General features: G+C 43.9%; 2 protein-coding genes across 2 annotated transcripts; both read right to left on the bottom strand.

The window, feature by feature from the left end:
- Positions 1–555: 555 nt before the first annotated feature.
- Positions 556–8,483, bottom strand: fgf4 (fibroblast growth factor 4). Its single transcript, XM_029145414.3, has 3 exons — positions 7,958–8,483; positions 6,917–7,020; positions 556–4,928 (listed from the first exon to the last, which is right to left on the bottom strand). The coding sequence occupies exons 1-3, from the start codon at positions 8,352–8,354 to the stop codon at positions 4,752–4,754; spliced, it is 678 nt and encodes a 225-aa protein (XP_029001247.1). The 5' UTR covers positions 8,355–8,483; the 3' UTR covers positions 556–4,751.
- Positions 8,484–12,772: 4,289 nt separating this feature from the next.
- Positions 12,773–16,265, bottom strand: fgf3 (fibroblast growth factor 3). Its single transcript, XM_029144627.3, has 3 exons — positions 15,014–16,265; positions 14,239–14,342; positions 12,773–14,019 (listed from the first exon to the last, which is right to left on the bottom strand). Exons 1-3 carry the CDS (start codon positions 15,255–15,257, stop codon positions 13,624–13,626), a joined length of 744 nt encoding a protein of 247 aa, XP_029000460.1. The 5' UTR covers positions 15,258–16,265; the 3' UTR covers positions 12,773–13,623.
- Between the last annotated feature and the right edge of the window lie 1,772 nt (positions 16,266–18,037).

Here is an 18,037-nt window from a genome sequence, read left to right as displayed (position 1 = left end):
TCCTGGATCAGCGTCCGCCAGGAGGACATCGCCGTTCGGGGGGGTCCCCGTGGACGCTGGCCCAGCCCAAGGGCACTGGGTGTGCCCCCCTGCCTCAGCGGCGGCTGGGCAGGATCTCGCCGCGTCTCCACCCGCCTTAAGGAGGAGCAGCGAGACGTCGTTTCTGTTATCCATGCACCCTGGACTTCTCTCATGGACTTTGTTCTTGTTTCGTGGACATTAACGTTGGTTTTCTTTGATTATGAGACTTGTTCTTTGTTTTTCTGGTCAGTCTGTGTTCGGGCGTGAATTTTGTTTGACGGGGGTTCCCGTTTTGCCCTCCCCCGGTCCGCCCTCCGCCCGCCCTGTCTGTGTTCTGTGCAGGTTGTTTTTGGTTCTGACCCTCCTCCGGTCCTCCCTCCACACACCCTGCTTGTCTGCCTGGAAGGGGAGGGATTCGGTCCCTCCTCCTGTGACCACCCTCCGCCCGCCCTGGTTCGGGGGGGGGGCTTCCGTGGGCGCCGTGGAAGACGCCCTAGAGGGAGGGGTACTGTCAGGTTTTCGTTCTTGGTTTTATTTTGAAAGGACTCTGTTCATTTGGCCACATTATCATGTCTTGGGTTTTCTAGTTTCCATTTCCGGTTTTATTTTGGTAATCTCCCGGTCTCTGTTTTGTGTTCTAGCTTCACTTCCGGGTTATGTCACGTCACAGCTGTTCTTGTTTCACCCGGTCATTATTCACACCTGCACGTCATCAGGAATCGAGTCCCGTTGTATTTAACCACCACCTGTGTCCTCAATTCCCCGCCAGATCGTCGTTTGTGTTTCCTGAATATCCCGAGTTCCCTGAGTTCCTGAGTTTACGCGTTCTAGTGTTTCGTGTCCGTGACCCTCGGTTGTACCGCCATCTGTAAGCGAACCTGGACTAACTACCTACCGTGAGTTTTGCCTTATCCCTGCCTGTACTTTTGCCGTGACCACCTGTGTACGAACCCTGCCTGTCTACTGGACCTGAGATCGCTTGCTCCCCGTCTGTGTTTAAATCCGAGATTTTTTGTGTATGACCTGGACCTGGACCTTACTCTGCTTATTGCAATAAACCCGTGTTTAATCACTATCCTGCCTCGGTGCTGTGCATGTGGGTCCTTTATCTTCCGTTCCGTGACAACTTGCACCACTTGAGTTATAAACTTTGCTTTAAACCATGAAAACTAAAAATGTATAATAAAAAGTAAACACAACTGGCATTTAGGGGGTCGTGATTTTATTGACAACTTCTATCAAGTTAGTTCCCATGTGCACAGCACATACAATGTGACATTTTTAAGGCCCTGTATAAAACTACAGGACTGTATAAAATGATAAAGGTAGCTGACATAAAATTGTCACAAGACCACAGGACTCAGAATCACAGAGTACAACATTAAATAATCACTTTGCAATATAAAATCAAATCGCTGGACAACAGCATCCAAGCAGCAGTCTGAAAAATATCACCTCTGAAGGCTGGTGTTTGTTATAAAGGTTGTAGGGTAGAGGCACCTTCTGATACAAGGTGAGTGATGCCAGACAGCCTTTAGCTCATCTCACTGTTGGTCAGTTCACACAAACATCTCTTCACTTACAATGAGGTCATAGACAGACATTCTCTGTTTTTCTTGTGCATTAAGAATTTTCCAACTCCACAAATTGAGTCCAAAAAACATCCTTGTTATGGGTTTTTACAGGGACTGTGTCTTGGGAAGGATGTCGTTCCAACCAACACTGCTCGCTCCATGGATTTTCCAGAGTCAGTGATGTAGATTAGATGCTGATTTGAATATTCTATGTTGGCAATGTAGGTGAACCGACCCGATAACTGAACTTAGGCTGCTCTCGGGCAGTATCATACAAATAAAGTGTATCTGCCCTTCCATGTGGTCAGCAGTGACAATTAAGCTGCTGTGAACCTTTTGGTCCGCGTAAGCAGAAAACATGGTATACTGTACCAGTCACAGACTGCTGACTTAAGGCACAACACTGGTCTTGCTTGGACTATAGCTTAATAACCAAATGAGGAGCTGGAGTGAGGGACTGGCCCTGGGTCAGTGACAGAGAACAGAAAGGCACTCTAGTGTAAACATGATGCCCGTCATGCAAAGCAGTGACACCTGAGAACACCAAGCCCAGCTGTGAGAACACCAAGCCCAGCTGTGAGCACCAGTAACACCAGTGCTGCACCACTGCTGCCCAGCTGAGATTATGGGGCGATTTCAACAACTGCACTGTAGCAAAGACCAGCAGACACAGACGTTACACATTAATTGTGACCGACATCTGTTTTTTCTAACGTCCTAACTCCACTTAGATTAGCATCCACGTCCATGCTTGTCTGCAGAAATCACAACCTAAAGCCACCACAGTGACAGTTTGCATGATATTTGCTTGCGCTATTTGCAACTTAATAGCGTGTGTGTGTGTTTAGCCTGTACAGTGTCTCTGCGTTAATGTGTGATTAATTCTATTGAAGGCACTCTTACACTCTGAGAAATCAGACGGACTGGAAGCAGGAGTGTGGTAGATTACAGTATACGAAAGTGTGCGAGGAATGTTGAAAAGGACACTTAAAACTCCACAATAAATAAAACTGAATAGTAAATAGGCAGCAATGCAAAATAAGACAAACAACTGAAAACTGAAAAAATGGTGAAATGTTATTTTTACGTATTATTTGAGGTGTCTTTCTTTGATGAATAACAATTTTTTCATCAATCTCACCAAAGTAAATCAATCAAACACACCTTCAGACAGAAAAATCCCCCCTAGCTTTGTTGGCCTAAAACTCCCCTCCCCCAGAAAGGAATACCAGCACCTTCAGTTACTTAGAGGTTATATTTACAAAATATATAAAGAAAAATATAGAGTTACGAGTCCCAGCATATAGTACAGTCCAACAGCTGTCTGTAAATATTTCTCCCATGATTATCCTTTCTAAAAGTAAATCACGGGGTAAAGATAGCTGGAACGTGACAGGGCGCAACTAGGACAACATGGCCACCAGAGCTGGGCACCAGTCAACTGCATGGACTCAGAGACAGAGAGGAGACAAATACAAGAAGGAAAGGAGGCATGCAGAGTAAACTAAGACTGTACATGGGACAGCTAACGCTGTGGGAAGTTGGAATAGAGCTTAGAAAACGGTGCACTGGAAGTTGGTCGTACCAGAAGTATGTCAGAGTGTGTGTCCTCCACACAATATATCTGTGAGCTTAATTTATCTTAAGTGTGTTGTTGTTTGTCACCACACACGGAAATGAGTGGAGGGAAATGCACTCAGCTAATGACACTGATGTATTGCCTCAAAAATCCCTGTATAAAACGACGGAAGCTCACTGCGTCACTGTGCTAAGACTTTTAAAAAGTCTGTCTAACTGTGCAACTCGTCAAGACTGAAATGACTGTCGTTTAGCTTAGCTTAGCATAAAGACCAGAAACCCAGTTCAGTCCATACATCACAACTGAGGCACAGTCTCAGCTGGGAGAAGCTAAAGGCGTCTGTCGGACGATGCAAAAAAAAAAAAAAACTATACTATCTACACGAATGAATTTCTTTCAGATTAGAAAGAAAACGAAGATGAAAACAGAAGTCAAACACACAATCTTTGTAGAAATGCTGATATAAGATGTGTTCATTGCTAAATGAAACTATGAGGTCATATTTTCTGTTGTAAGAATGAGAGCCACTTTATTCCTTGAGCTGCCATCAGATGGATGTGCACTAAGGACTTGGAGCTCTCCACAGACTAAAATAAAATAAGCCTTTAGTCTTTCCAGTTTACTGGACTGAAAGTCAAATTTGCTTTACACAGATCCAGCAGGCTCTTTGTAGGTCATTATATGTCATATGTCCACCTGCTTACCACAGTCAAGCACATCAACGTGAAAGTTTCAGCTGAATGATATTTCCTCGATTAAAGGCATTCTGGCACAGCGTTGACAATGACGCAGATGTCTGTCAACTACATTCCACCAATTATCGGGCTGCTTTATCCATTTCACTGCTGCAGCATTGCCGTTAGACGCAAAGATTCTCCACCTACGTGACGTCAGAGAGGATGCCTCTGTATCGGCAGCCTTGTAGATCTGACTAAGATTGACGGCAGAAAAGTTCAGAGTTCACCCCCTGACAGAGCTATAAACAGATCAGGGCAGGTTGCATGGGGCTCCTTGACTCCCCCTCTCCCTCTCTTCCTCCCCCCGCCCTCCCTCCCTGTCCTTCTCCAGCAGTAAGATGATACTGTTTCAATTAGGACTCAATGCCACACAAAGGAGCCGACTTGTTGGGCGATCAGCGCCGCTTCTGACAGTTGCGCCTCATTTCTTCTTTTTAGGCTAAGACTCAAAAAGAAAAAGCGCTTCAGCTTGTTGAAAATAATAAAGTAGTAAATTAATGAACATATGCCGTGCACTGCTGCCATTTTTTTTCCACCAGTGCAAAAAAAAAATCATATTCTGAAGAATAATTACATTCAGTAGCAGCACTCAAGTCATAAATTAGAAAATGAAAACATAAATAATGTATTTTGTGTTTCTGATCCCCCTCTCCCACCAACACTTAAAAGACAACCCCTTCTAGAAAAATACAAAACTGTTAAATTACAAAAAACAAATATATACATAGCAAAAGATCAAAAATGATACACTTGCATAAAGCTTGGCGTGAAAGTGCATCATGGTTGGGAGTTCCCCCTTCCCCTGTCTCCATATTGAGGTGAAGTCTATTTATGAGGCCACTAAATTCTTGGCAAGAAATGTGTCACCGTCATGGCTGGTGACACTCGGTTTCCTCTTTTTGTTTTGCCGTTCTTACTCAGGCCGATGAACATCCTCGGGTACGCCACTGACTCATAGGCGTTGTAGTTGTTGGCGAGGAGCTTCTCTCTGAACTTGCACTCGTTGTTGTAGTGTAACTGAAAGACATGAAGCACACAGTATTTGGAAGCGCTAATTGTTCGAAAGCAGAGACAAAACAAGAAAATGGTGGGATGTGTTTAGGGGGAATTTCAAGACGGCATTGTTTGTGTTGATTATTATCGAACAATTGCGTTATTTCGGACTACAGTGCTATTGTAGCGCAGCTGCTTTAGTCAGAGGTTTATACAAAAATGGGATTGTGAAGTGATGAATGATGTGAGTGAAGCAGAATTCTAAATACCATGCTTTCTGGTTGGGCTGTTTATCCTCAGTGAATGGAAGAATAGCTAGTTAAACCAGAAACAAACCTCTTTCCAACCGAATGAACTTTAATGTTTATATTATGGGGTGTCCATTTAAAAGTGAAGTCTGTCTGCTTGCGATGTCGAAGTATTGGCAATCCCTGCGGTCCCTGTTATTTTTGTACATACATTAAATAGTCTGTGTAAATCAAGTTTTTCCTAATCTGTTAATTTAACAACAAACAACACTATAAATTTAGCTGGTTTAGCGTTCCATGCAGATATGAGACTAAAATATGTGTGTATGTCATGCAGTATTAACTGTATGCAGATTGAGTATATGGTAATGGGAGTGGCTCAACCAGCTTTTGCTACTAACTCAGACAGATGTTAAAGGCTTCAACAATGTTTAACCACTTAATAGGATACATTGTGTTTTTTGAGATATGAAATGTTCTCATAGTCCATAATATTATTAAGCTAATGGACGTTCTTTTGTCACTAAATATTTAACAACTTAGTTACTAGGTTCATTTACTGTGCATTCTCTAAGTCCACTCAATCTATCCCAGCTGTCACTCAGGCAGGGTTATTAACTGGTTACCTGTCTAACACAGACACACAGATACAGACAGACAAGTCTCTGTCTTCACTCTGAGCCAATTTTGAATCTCAAATCAACCAGAGACGTCAACATGTCTCAGGACTCTGTATGGAACTGCCTCCTAGTTCTATGTACATACAAAGTAGAGTCCAAATTTAAGATCCTTGTAAATTATAAAATCACTTTTCTAATAATTACCCTTTTTATTTGTATTATTTAGTGGTATCTACAGTACCAAAGAAGTTACTTTACTACAGATTCAGATTCTTGAGAAGATAGTAGATAGTACCACAAATATTTAGCCCACCTTATATTTATTGCCATGTAATATTCTTCGTTGTATTTTTTCACCTTGTAGCAGAATTGAAAATAGAATTAAACCTTCATGTTATCAACATGCAACAAAATACTCTTAGTTTAGTACTCTACCTTTATATTTGTATTCACATCTGAGAGTAATATTTGCAATAACATCTGCAGGGTACCACACTTTATCTTGAGTTTTTTTTTTTTTGTAATATTGTCAACTGTACACATGGACTTCTCTGTGGGATGCATGTATTTTTACACTATGTAGTTAATATTATTTGTGATGTATAATTTTTATTACAAATTGCAGCCTGCTTTATAATGCCAGATTTATTATCCAAAGTAGTTTGTCTTTTACAGATTTAAAGCTTTGTCCGTGTTTGTTACATGTTTCTCTCCAGAACTTAATGTCTTCTTCTCCTGTTACAGTTTTACTGAGTCCCTGTCAACACTGATGACAATGTTATACGTTGAAGTATTTAGAAATATTTAAATCAATGTCATTCTAGCCAGAAGGCAAAGAAAGATTTCAGTATTTCCCCATCTGAGATTAGTTTGTGTCCACGTAAAGAAGACCTCAAACAGCATTAACAGACTTTGATTTGTAAATTTGACAATGATGAAACAAATTTTGAACTTGACTTGACTTTGTTTTGATGCGCCTTTAAATCTGACAGTCACAAAACAGTCTGTGTCAAATGAAGAAGCAACTGAATATAGTAAACTAACAATTGATATCAAGTGCTTTTGTGTGTGTGTGTGTGTGTGTGTGTGTGTGTGTGTGTGTGTGTGTGTGTGTGTGTGTGTGAGGCCGTGTTCATGCACTCACAGATCCGTACAGCTTCCCTCGCCGGTTCATGGCCACAAACAGCCCACTCTGAACCCCCAGCAGAGTCACCACCCCTCTCTCCACTGGGGAAATTTGCAAAAGACCTTCAAGGAATCAAAATGACACATAGTGATGCGATGATCCGATGAGGAGCTACACACCTGCTGCTCACGCAAAAGAAACCAACACAGTCTGTGTTCAGCAGAAACGCTTAGCTGACAAGCTGAAGCTCTACAAGACAAATGCTTCCACCGTTAATAAAATGTAACCCCCCCCCCCCCCCCCGCGTGCGTGTGCGCGTGCGCGTGTCAGCCAGCGCTCATTTGAAAACTCTTTATAGTGGTTAGAATTCCTCACAGATATTTTTTGAAATGTATCTCTCTGAATTTTTATGCCTTGCCTTAAAATAGTACACGCGCGCGCACGCACGCTCACACACACGTGCACGTACATAGGCAACGAGCCTGAAGTTCTTTGGGGCAGTCTGTCAATTCCGCAGCTCATCTTTTTGGCAGCGGATTATATCGGACGTGCGGGATGCATAAATGTTTTGTTATTCCTCTCGTCTGCGATCGTGGGGCGGCGCGCGACTCCGTCTGGGCCGCGCCGCTGGTGTTAATCTGGTCTGTCTTTACAGACCGCTCTATGCGTGCGCGTCCTAACTTTAGGTGCTGAACTGGCCGCGGGCCCGGATCACAGCGGGCTCTGGTTACAGGAGGCGAAAGCCGCCGGCACGTATACAGTGTGTAGGTCCTCGGCTACGGTAGAACTCCAGATGTTGCCTCTGACACATACAGTAGATCAATATGTGCGATGTTTCCCCTGACTGATGTAATCAACACTCGATCTGGGTAACAGCGAGAAAGGCTTTGGATCAGGTGCATCCTAATTATGCGCAAATAATATTGTTAAATGTTTCACGATTAATAAATTAGTTTATGATTATTTCATCCATTAACTACTACTATAATAAACTTTACACGTCCAGTAAATGTGGAAAAGAAACGATTCGCTGTTTACTACGTAGTTTAGATAACTTACTGTGGCGATTTTCGTTGTGTATTCCAGTAATCCTACCATCCGGTAACACCTGAATGTGGAAGCCGATCCCCACGTTGCAATAGAGGCGTCGCAGCCGTTTAATGCCCAGGAGATAGTCGCTGTCCCGGTTCATCTCCTCCCGCTTCTCCCCGGGGATTCGCGCCAGGGACCGCGAGTACAGGGCCTCCCAGCGGTCCGCCGTCCGGTTGAAGCCGGGGGCGCATCCCACCAATCCGGTCACCAGACCGAGAACCAAGACGGTCCGCAGGGCCGCAAGAGAGCCCATCCCGGCTCTGCCTCTAAACGCAGCCTCCCTGCGTTTGGCTCTCCAGTTAAGTGAGAATAAAAAAGAGAAGCAGCGGCGAGACACAGAGGAGCGTGTGGAAGTTGCGCTCATTCCCAGACCGACAGGCGCACTGGCTTCAGCGCAGGAGCGACATTGATCTGCATGAGCGCCGCGCAGCCATGCCTCTATATTTATACCTGAAGACACATTACATCACTGCTCCACACTTAGAAGAAACCTACAACCTACGTTTTCGTATTCAGCCACCAAACAGAGCTGGGGGATTTTTTTGATTGAAATGAAATAATAGCTGTCTTATCTGAGAGCAGAGCAGCGGTTCGTAGAAAATAAATGAATAAAGGCGTTGTTATAATACAAAAAAACTTCTTTGTGCGAGAGTTTCATTATCAGCAGCAGAATATCATAATTTATGTATGGGAGGATGTAAAATAGGAAACGGCCAAGTTAACAGACCGTGGTGTCGAGACAGGAGACAGTTCTATAAATGAACAATAACAGGAAAAAACACCGGTCCAATTCAACCAAATGAAAAAAAGAACTAACTTAAGACTGTTGGGAGGGAAACCATGTTCCGGGCCCTTATAGAAAACAATGGTAAGACTAAATAGAGAGTTTGCAGCGTGATAAGTTTGCTGTCATTGTGGCTTCAGACATTAAACAGCTACAAGTCAAGTCAAATTACAAGTCAACTACTTAGCCATATGTGCTACTGGACCATGACGTCATGACGTGTCAGTGTTTATAACCAAATAAATAAACACACGATGCAATTGATGGAATTTCACCAAACGGCAATGCTTTAAAATAATAGAATAATAATATATATGTTTATGTAGTTTGAATTACGAAAACCAATTGATGTCATGGCTGCATTCGAATGTGTCATTTGATGTCTATTGTGATAAACCAAATTCAATAGTTTCTTTGTTTCACTATTTCATTATTGTCTGTGCTGGTTTTGTTACACATTAACATTTACCATGTCCACTGAGAGACTGATCTTCACAAGTACTGGAGATCTGCACTGTCTGACAATCCAGAGACAGAGACGTCCTTTGATCTCTGGGGTGGCTCCTCATTGACCACGCATGAAACGTTTTCTCACATTCACATTTGGCTGATCCTCAATGTACAACAAAATTGTCTCTTTGTGTGCTGCAAAATGGCTCCATGAATCTACGGAGACCTAAGAAACAGCACTGTGGCGTTGAGGCCACTGGATAATGACTGCCAAGTCCCAAAGCAGATGACATACCAGCTAACCAGAAAGACCCTGGCGCTCCATAGACGCCTCAGCAGGCATGAACTCAAAGAATACCCGGTGGAACACACGGCCTCCAGGCAAATTTATGGCACAGTGGACTCCAGAACTTTAAATGATGGATTACTAACATTTAAAACAATCTCCTCATGACTGATGGTTTCTTAGACCCCAGAGCAACTAACAAACTGGTGGATCTCCAGGACCACTGGGGAACTGCTTCACGTTCAGCGCCTCCAGTCTTGAACAACTGAAACATCAACAGCAACGCAGACGAGTCAGGACAACAACTTCTGCACAACTGGCTGAACATCCCTTCTGCCGCCGGACCTCTGAGTAGCTGCTGGGCCTTGAACTTAGAGGCGTCAGCTTGATTGACTGACCACAGGATCTTTGAGGTGTGATGGGATACCAGGCCAAACAGGTCTGAGTTTTATGGTTCAGTCCCTAAAAGTGAAGACCTAAAGACGATTCTGAGCTGAGCAGACCAGCAGGTTCTGTGCTGTCGCTGTCCATGGTTCTGTAATATCCTGGTATCACTTTAAAATAAAACAAGTTGTGTTTCTCTACAGTCATTCCGGGAGTTGTGAGTTACGGACGCCTTTACTTTTTGTTTATGTTGTACTGAAGTCTTTGTGATTTGTGTTGCCTGTGAATTACTCTGTGGGAAAGCGGTTTTAGATTTCACCGGGTGACAGCTGCAGTTCAGAGTTTAAAGTGTCTGAACATTCAAGTCAAGCATTGGTTTGCTCGCTGATTTATTTATTCCCAAGCGCTGTGTCCTATTATAATTCAATTATAATTACAATTCATTGCTTCTATTCATATGCTGCGTCAGTGTGAGCAATCAATCACTGTTGTGTTGTTGAAACCAATCAGATCAATGCTATAAATGATTTGCCATGAAATTGGAATATATTATAATTAAAAAATGTTGCTGCCCTGAAACATGCAAAGCAACATTTCATACCTTCAGAAGCTTTTGTGATACTATTGCAATAACATGTACTTTGTATTCACTTGAAAAGACACTGAAAACTGACACTGGTTAATTTAGATGCTGAAGCACCCATCGCCTCGTAGAACCCGCAGTAGAGAAGATTATTTTCCTCTAGGGGTCACTGTTAACATGTGTACAGTCGTTGAATGTGCACAGTTTTAAGGATCCTTTTATAGTACAATTTACTTACTATATTTTTAGTTTAGTTTTTTATTGTTTAAAAGGTTTTTTAAAATATTTTTATGCATAATTTTACAGGGACAATGTTCTAGTTAATATATAAACAGTCAACCCTAACTTCCAAACCTCAACCTGAAGCCCTGATGCTAAAAGGCCAAGTTTCTCTGTTTGTCTGGAAAATACGTTATTAAAATCTTCACTACATTTGCTGCGTTCAGCAGCACAAACATTACTCTGACTGACAACATTACATCTTGTAATAATAATTTTTCTTAGAAAACAACTCATTGATTTCTCTTTTTATACCCAGGCATAATATCTTTAACTTAAAATTGTCCTATATTGTGTGTTAATGATGTAGTGTAAAAATTGAAGGTTGGCATTTCTGATGCTTTAATGTTGTATTTACAGCCTTTAGAAATAAAACAGCTAAGCACCAAACAATTGTGATGATCATTTGGTGTGTACAGTATTTGATTTGTAAACATTTGTAAAACATTAATAAATGTATGATTTTAGTTTACTTTTTTTGGTTCAAAAAAATTAATCAAATAAAATAATAACAAAATTTGTGAGAATTTTCACAATGCTGAAAACTAGCAATTGGTCATAAGTGAAGATTTGTACATTTTTGACATCATCTTTTAACTTAAGTCAACCTTTAACAAACCACCCAGGGCATCACTTCCTAAAGTTGTGCAGAAAGAGACTTGCTGTGATTTTTTTCTCACATTTTTTATCACGTATCATCATTTTTATCACAATTGAACGATTATGGTGTTAACATGCTCTCTGAGGAATCCTCACCCTGTTCAGCGGACAGTGCAGACGAATGACGTTTTTATTGACCACCTGATAAATCTCGGTATGAAAACTCTTTTAGCAGTGTGTCATGGGTAGAGACGGCATGTGGGAAGATAAATAATACTGACAGGCCGAGAATGGGGCCACAAAAGGCCCTAACCTCTCTAAAGTCCTGCATTCCTGTTAAGTAATATTAGAGTATGGCATTCACAGCAAGCCATAGCAAGCTGTTATACTGTGTATGACACCGTTTCTGCTTTTAGAAGGGCCTTGTTTATCCACTCTGTGGCTTTGGTTCGGTATTTCAAAAAAAAATACCCAAAGGTTTTAGACAGCATTGCTTCCCAGGCCCCCCTTGGGAGGAGCTATTGTCCGAGCCAGGAAGCCTCCTGAGCCCGCAGGTATAGAATGACAAGGCTTTATAGTGTAGCTACCTATAGACAGGGAGGCAAGGCAGAACCTAAAAGTTCAAAATTGTCCAAATGCTGTGATGAGTTGTGCGTTTGTGTTTCCAGCTCTGTTGTGGCGACAGGTGGGAAGCTCAGCGTGTGAGCTACAGCAGGGACAGAGGGGTGGGAGGAGGCGCAGATCTAAACGGACACGTGGAGTAACCCTCACCTGTCTGCTACTGCTTCACACGGAAGATATATGGCACACATGTCCGCCACTGTCCTGAATGGGAACATGTGAAAAGGCTGAGAGGCTCAAAAATCCCTCTCGCATTGAGCCAAACAAGGTTCAAAGAAAGTGCTGAGTAATCTAAGGTTTGTCCGTTTGGGGTGACTGACAGTATCACTGCAGTTAAAAAAATAATAATGTACATTTGCCATGACTGAGGTTGTGCTGTATGAAGGAAATGTGGTGGAACGAAAACATGTTGATCTTTAAAACAAAACACTCTATTGTGTCGTTCAGGCGGCACTGCTCTAAAGGCTGCGCCTGAAAGAAAAGATGAAAACACAACCTTCACTTTGAAAGAAGCGATTTCTGACTTTAAGAAATAAAAGCTGCTAACTGCCTTTAAAAACTGCGCTATGGGTGAATTTCACATCTTTTTGCGAGTACAGTTTGATCCCTCAGTTTGACGTATGTAACGTCAGAAGCATTTTCATAATTCCACTGAGATCAAATAACAAAGGTTCGGCTTCCCAATTGTGTTTGACTGCGTTTACCTCTCAACCAAACCATAGAAAACTTGAAAGCGAAATAAAGACTGAAGGTCAGTGAAGAGACGAACTTTGTGTACGAGAGAAAGAAAGGTCAGAACAAATCAGAAAGGCTGTTTCCTTGTGTCATTGTGTTTTATGTCGTAACCAGGTGGTGAGTGAGAACTAGAAAACAATGAAAAAATACACATATCAATAACTTACAATGCAGGCACCAAATAAATATTCATATTAGTAAAATATACAAAGTACTTTTTCGCCTTACAGACAGTAGACTATCACATTGTAAAAAAGTCACAAAAAAGACAGGAGATTCCGTCTCACACTGATTTCTTCTTTAAACCAATCTGACAGAAAGTGCTTTGCTGTGTGAAGTCATCTTCTTAATTGTCATAGTGTTTTTTAGCACTTTTAAAATACCAATCTCATGTCACCTCAGCTTCGGACCATTAAAAAGCAATAGGCGCTTACTGTATGTACAGCAAGTCACCGGTGGAAGCTCCAGCTCTGTGTGAAGGTATAAAATCACTGCTTGTAAATATATAATATGTGTGTGTGTGTGTGTGTCTGTGTGTGTGTGTGTGTGTGTGTGTGTGTGTGTGTGTGTGTGTGTGTGTGTGTTTTACTAAATGATGAAAGATGCAGGTCTTCAACTACTTTAACATATTTGTGTACAGGACAGTAGCATCTGGAAGAAGTCAGGCATCGGTAAATAAAAGGTTATATATTGTTTGTGTGTACGTGTGAGAGTCAACGTCTCCTCCAAATAGGTTAAATGTGTTCCAGCACGTGTGAAGGTCATTTGTTCTAGTTTTCTGTGCACCAGCACCAAAAAATCCAAAAGGCAGCATCCAAATCGTTCTTTTTCCCACATCGCCCACTGAGATGACGCTGCCGCAGATTATGTGCCTAGTCTCAGAGCCGCGGGGGTCTCTCGGTCCCTCGGCCTCAGTCTTCAGGGTGCCTGACCCGGCCCTTCCGGGCCCGGTGCCGGCGCCGGCGGCGTTCGCCGCGGCCGCCGTGTTGATGCGCCAGCTGCTGCGCGCTCTGACTGTCCCGCAGCCTCCTCACCATCTCATGGTCTTTATTCCCGAGCACGCGCGGCAGGAAGAGCGAGGCTTTGTCCGTGCTTCGGGTCTTGAAGCCTCTCCGCGGCCGCCCCTTGCCGTTGATAGAAACGTACCACTGGCGCTTGGCGCTCGCGCGCCTCTTGCTGCCGCCGCCGCCGCCGCCGCCGCCCCCTGCTGGCAGCGGCTGCTCGGTGGAGTGGTGGCGAGACGCGTATGTGTTGTAGCCCAGCTCGTGGATGCGCTCCACGAACTCACACTCTTTGTTGAAAACTTCCTGGTGAGGCGAGAAGGGAGGAGAGCAGTTAGAAACGCGGGTCGTGCGCGCGCTGATGGAGCGACGGCCGCGCAGACGCACCGGACCACGCAGTGTGTTTAATCACACAGTTAACAGCTGGTTCACTGCACGTTAACAGAAGCCTCATATCTGCCTCCGGTCTAATTGTGAGGGCTGCTGTCAAATGTTACGGGCTGATGGGGAGAAATCCGCACTTACCGAGGCGTACAGCCGTCCCTTGTCATTCATGGCCAGATATCTGCCAGAGAAAAGCCCCTTTATGGCCACGACACCCACATCCACTGCGGTAATTTCCATGATGCCTGCAGTATAGAGAACACACGAGACTTAGTGCCTGTTTATCCACCAGCCCTGACTGGACGAAATAAATTCAATGGTAAATGGAAACACATTAGTGTGAAACAAACAAACAAACAGACGCTAATAGAATATAATGAATTCATTTCCGCAAGTGTCTGCAACCTCTTACTGGCTCATTCAGTGTGTTTGGCTTATTTAATCAGCGCTTGATTGGGCATTGTCCCGTTGAAAGCCTCTAATGGTCGCTGATGAGATAAATACAGCGCCTCTGTCCCGCCTGGATGTTAATACTTTGACTGATACTTCTATAGAGATTAACCTGAATGTTGGCAGATTCGCAATGACATCATTCCACACATACACACACACACACACACACACACACACGCACGCACACGCACAAACTTAACACCGATGGTTCCTGACAGATTTATGAGCACGCTTTGAATAACGCACATGAATAGATAAAAACTATGAGCAATAAGCTGAAAACATTTAACAAACTCACGGCCTGTGTAGGAAAATATGAAACTCATTCATAAATCAAAACCTTCATCTAAACTTTTCAAATGCCGTTACATTTTTAATCCCGATCCTGTGAGGATGAAACCACAGTGGTGCGTTTGTTACAGTTCCATCGTGTGTCGCTGCGCAAACCTGCGCGAATACTCACTTAACGGGTTGTTCTCCTCCAGTGACCCATCAATTCTCCCGTTCGGGTGGATTTGCAAGTGATATTTGGTGGCGCAGTAAAGTTTCCTGCGCCTCGGCGCTCCCCCGAGGTGCTCATACACTCCTCCGCGGCCCCCGGCGTCTCTCCGCTGCCGGGGGTCGCAAGCCTGGCCAGGGGCGCAGCGGGCCCGGGAACTAATAAGATCCAACTGGCCCAGCAACACCAGCAGAGGTAGCATCAGCATTGTGGCATGGCCGGGGAGGGTCGACTGTGGCGAAAAAACCGAGAACTCCTTCTCGCTCCCGAGGTCCCATTAAAGTGTCGGGCCCCCGACGCTGGGGAGCCCCAGTGCTGTGTACATCCGAGCACGAGACACGCTGCTGTGGCGACGCGGCGAGGTGGGGTCCGCTCCTCGGCCGCCGCTGCCGCTGCCGCCGCTGCTACAAGGGACTCCCGTGGATCTGACTGAGCGCCTCAGTTCAGACTGAGCGCAGATATAAAAGAAGCTTGTGGCGACAATAGGCTGAACTCCGACCAATTGATACAAAGGAAAGGGGGAGGCAAAAGGTATCAGCCCTGTGTGAAGTGAGAGGCTGCAGCGTGGATAAAATTACACAGTGGCAGAGTGCGGTACGGCTCTCTCCTCTGAACTCTTCTGCTGGAAATAGCCTAAAAGAGCAATTAGACGTCCCAAATTATACAGGAGGGCTGAGCCTGCGTCAGGCGCAGCGACAGGTGAGGACCTGAGCTGCTCTCGCAACTAATTGATCTTTTCCCCCCCTCAACTTTTTTCGTTTGATTAATGCCCCTGTTGAAGTCTGCCACAGCGGGAGCTCCACGTTTGCAGATTACTGTACATTTACCCACTTGCCCCCAACGTGTTCTGATGTGAGGGAGCGTACTGTGGGTGGTCCACATTCATTTAAAGTTTACATCCATTCCACGTTCAACAGGTGCTTGTACAGTAACCCGGTTCTGACAGATTAAAGTAAACATTGACTTTGTGAATTTAGCCCTACGTGCGACAGACGCTCGTCAGATCTCCTCCAGACTTGGTCACGCAGCAGGTTGAAACCTCTTTGCTGCTTCCTCCGCGTCTCCTCTTCTTCACGTAGCTGGAGCTGTTTCTGTTTCTGTTGATGACAACTGCGCGTTATGTCCCAGCGCTGCCTCCGTGCGCTCCTCACACCACAGGACCTCTCCCCTGTCTGTTATTCTTTATCATTCGCCTGAGCAATGGATTGTCCCAGACTTTTCCCACCCCGATGCCCCGGCTCTGGCTAGGCAGCAGCCGGTGGGCGGAAGAGCAGCAGGCTAAATGACTACTGCCTAAATTGCTTCCATCTTGGTCGCATTATGGTTTGCATTCTGGTAATTAGCACCATCATCTACAAATCTCTCTGCCCTTTGGCGCTGCTCCACTGCCACTATGAAGGCCTCTGCTGAGAATCCCCCAGAGAGTCAGCGGTTAATTTGTCTTCCCCTCCCATATATCATCCAGCTACTTCCCTCTGTCACTTTATTTACCTCCACGATCAGAAAAAGGTAGCTCTTTTAATTACAAATGTGCACACATTATGCCTCAGAGACCCCTGCGCAAATCAGACAACACACCAAAACATCACCCAGGGCCGAGTGTATCAGAGGTTGTTCTGGTGGCCATTTCTAAGTGAGACGCTCTTGATGTGGTTAAGTGCTGGAAGAGGGTGGAACCTCAGATGTGGTGTGCTGTTTCTCTCAGAAACTATTTTAATTACGCTCCCCTCCACGCCGCCCACAAAGCATCCCAGCAATAAGCCGAGCAAACGCTCTCAATTTGTGAGACACACACACACACACGCACACACACGCACACACACACACACACACACACACACACACACACACACACACACACACACACACACACACACACACACAAAACACAACAGGATTGGTGTGTTGTTTTAATTTTTAAGGTTAAAATTTTACTCATGACAAATATATTTAAGTCTAAATGGCTCGGAGGAGATTCCAGCGTTGTTTAGCCCCATCAGACCTAAGCACGCTCCACACAACTTCATGGGTTTGCTCACATAGGGCTTCCTACACAACTCTTTAAGGGAGTCCAAACTGTGTATTTTCAGCAATGGGTTGCATCTTCAAACGTTTTTCCTTGGTCTGCTTTCTGGCAGGCTGAGACCAATATTTAATTTTAACATTTTCTCAAATCGTGCTGCTGTTCTTCGCTAAAACTGACTTAGTGAATGCTGGTGTCAAATGTGTTTGTGTAGAGGTTTCTACAGGATTATGCCTTTTAAATACAACAATGTCTTTACTTTTATTATGAATGCGAAAGCAATGATTATATATATAAAATTAAAAAATATATAATTTATAAAAAAGTGTACATTTTCTTAATTAAGGCATTAATGAATCATTAATCAACATTCCTAAGAAAAATGCATCCCCAATGACTTCCTTCCAACTTCATTTATATAAAAATCACTTATGTTTTATCTTACATTTTTATAATATTCATAAAATGCAAGACAAGTTCAGCTTACAGTACATTCAGTGCATCTTCATCAAAAAGAAGACCTCTAAAGCATGGCATGCAAATGAAGTTGAGGCAACCTACAGCAAGTGACGACCGAGGGATGATTTCATTTATGCTCACATCAGATGCTGTGTGCATGGGGCCAAAGCTCACTAGTAAAAAAACCCAGAACTAATGCTCAGTCAAAGCGTAGGAGAAGCTGTTTGATTCCACGTCTCGAGTCCAGCCTTCCGAACCTTGTTTGAGTTGTTTGGGAGAAGCAAATCAACAGTGTTTGGGCGCTTTGTCTGGCTATGCACACAATACAAAGTTGACTAATTGGTTCTTCAATGTGGCCAAGGAGCCATTTGAGTTCACATTACACTGCACCCTGGCATTCCTGACTGTCTCCCAATGTGGCTGGAGTGATCAGATCCCAGCACGTTCTCTCTGCATTTATGTCGCATTCACACCTGGGCTTAGGAACAACAAGACAATGAGAAGTG

The sequence above is a fragment of the Betta splendens genome, chromosome 3, assembly GCF_900634795.4.
Source record: "Betta splendens chromosome 3, fBetSpl5.4, whole genome shotgun sequence".
Classification (NCBI taxonomy): domain Eukaryota; kingdom Metazoa; phylum Chordata; class Actinopteri; order Anabantiformes; family Osphronemidae; genus Betta; species Betta splendens.
This window is presented reverse-complemented; position numbering and strand designations above follow the sequence as displayed.

Bases quoted from the DNA above. Each gene is read 5' to 3' on its own strand.
- fgf4 (XM_029145414.3), bottom strand. From the start codon at position 8,354: ATGAGCGCAACTTCCACACGCTCCTCTGTGTCTCGCCGCTGCTTCTCT. The intron at 7,021-7,957 runs GTAAGTTATCTA...GATTCCTTGAAG, and splicing joins ACACAACGAAAATCGCCACA to GTCTTTTGCAAATTTCCCCA. The intron at 4,929-6,916 runs GTGAGTGCATGA...CATGTCTTTCAG, and splicing joins GAGGGAAGCTGTACGGATCT to TTACACTACAACAACGAGTG.
- fgf3 (XM_029144627.3), bottom strand. From the start codon at position 15,257: ATGCTGATGCTACCTCTGCTGGTGTTGCTGGGCCAGTTGGATCTTATT. The intron at 14,343-15,013 runs GTGAGTATTCGC...TCTATACTGCAG, and splicing joins GGAGGAGAACAACCCGTTAA to GCATCATGGAAATTACCGCA. The intron at 14,020-14,238 runs GTAAGTGCGGAT...TCGCCTCACCAG, and splicing joins AGGGACGGCTGTACGCCTCG to GAAGTTTTCAACAAAGAGTG.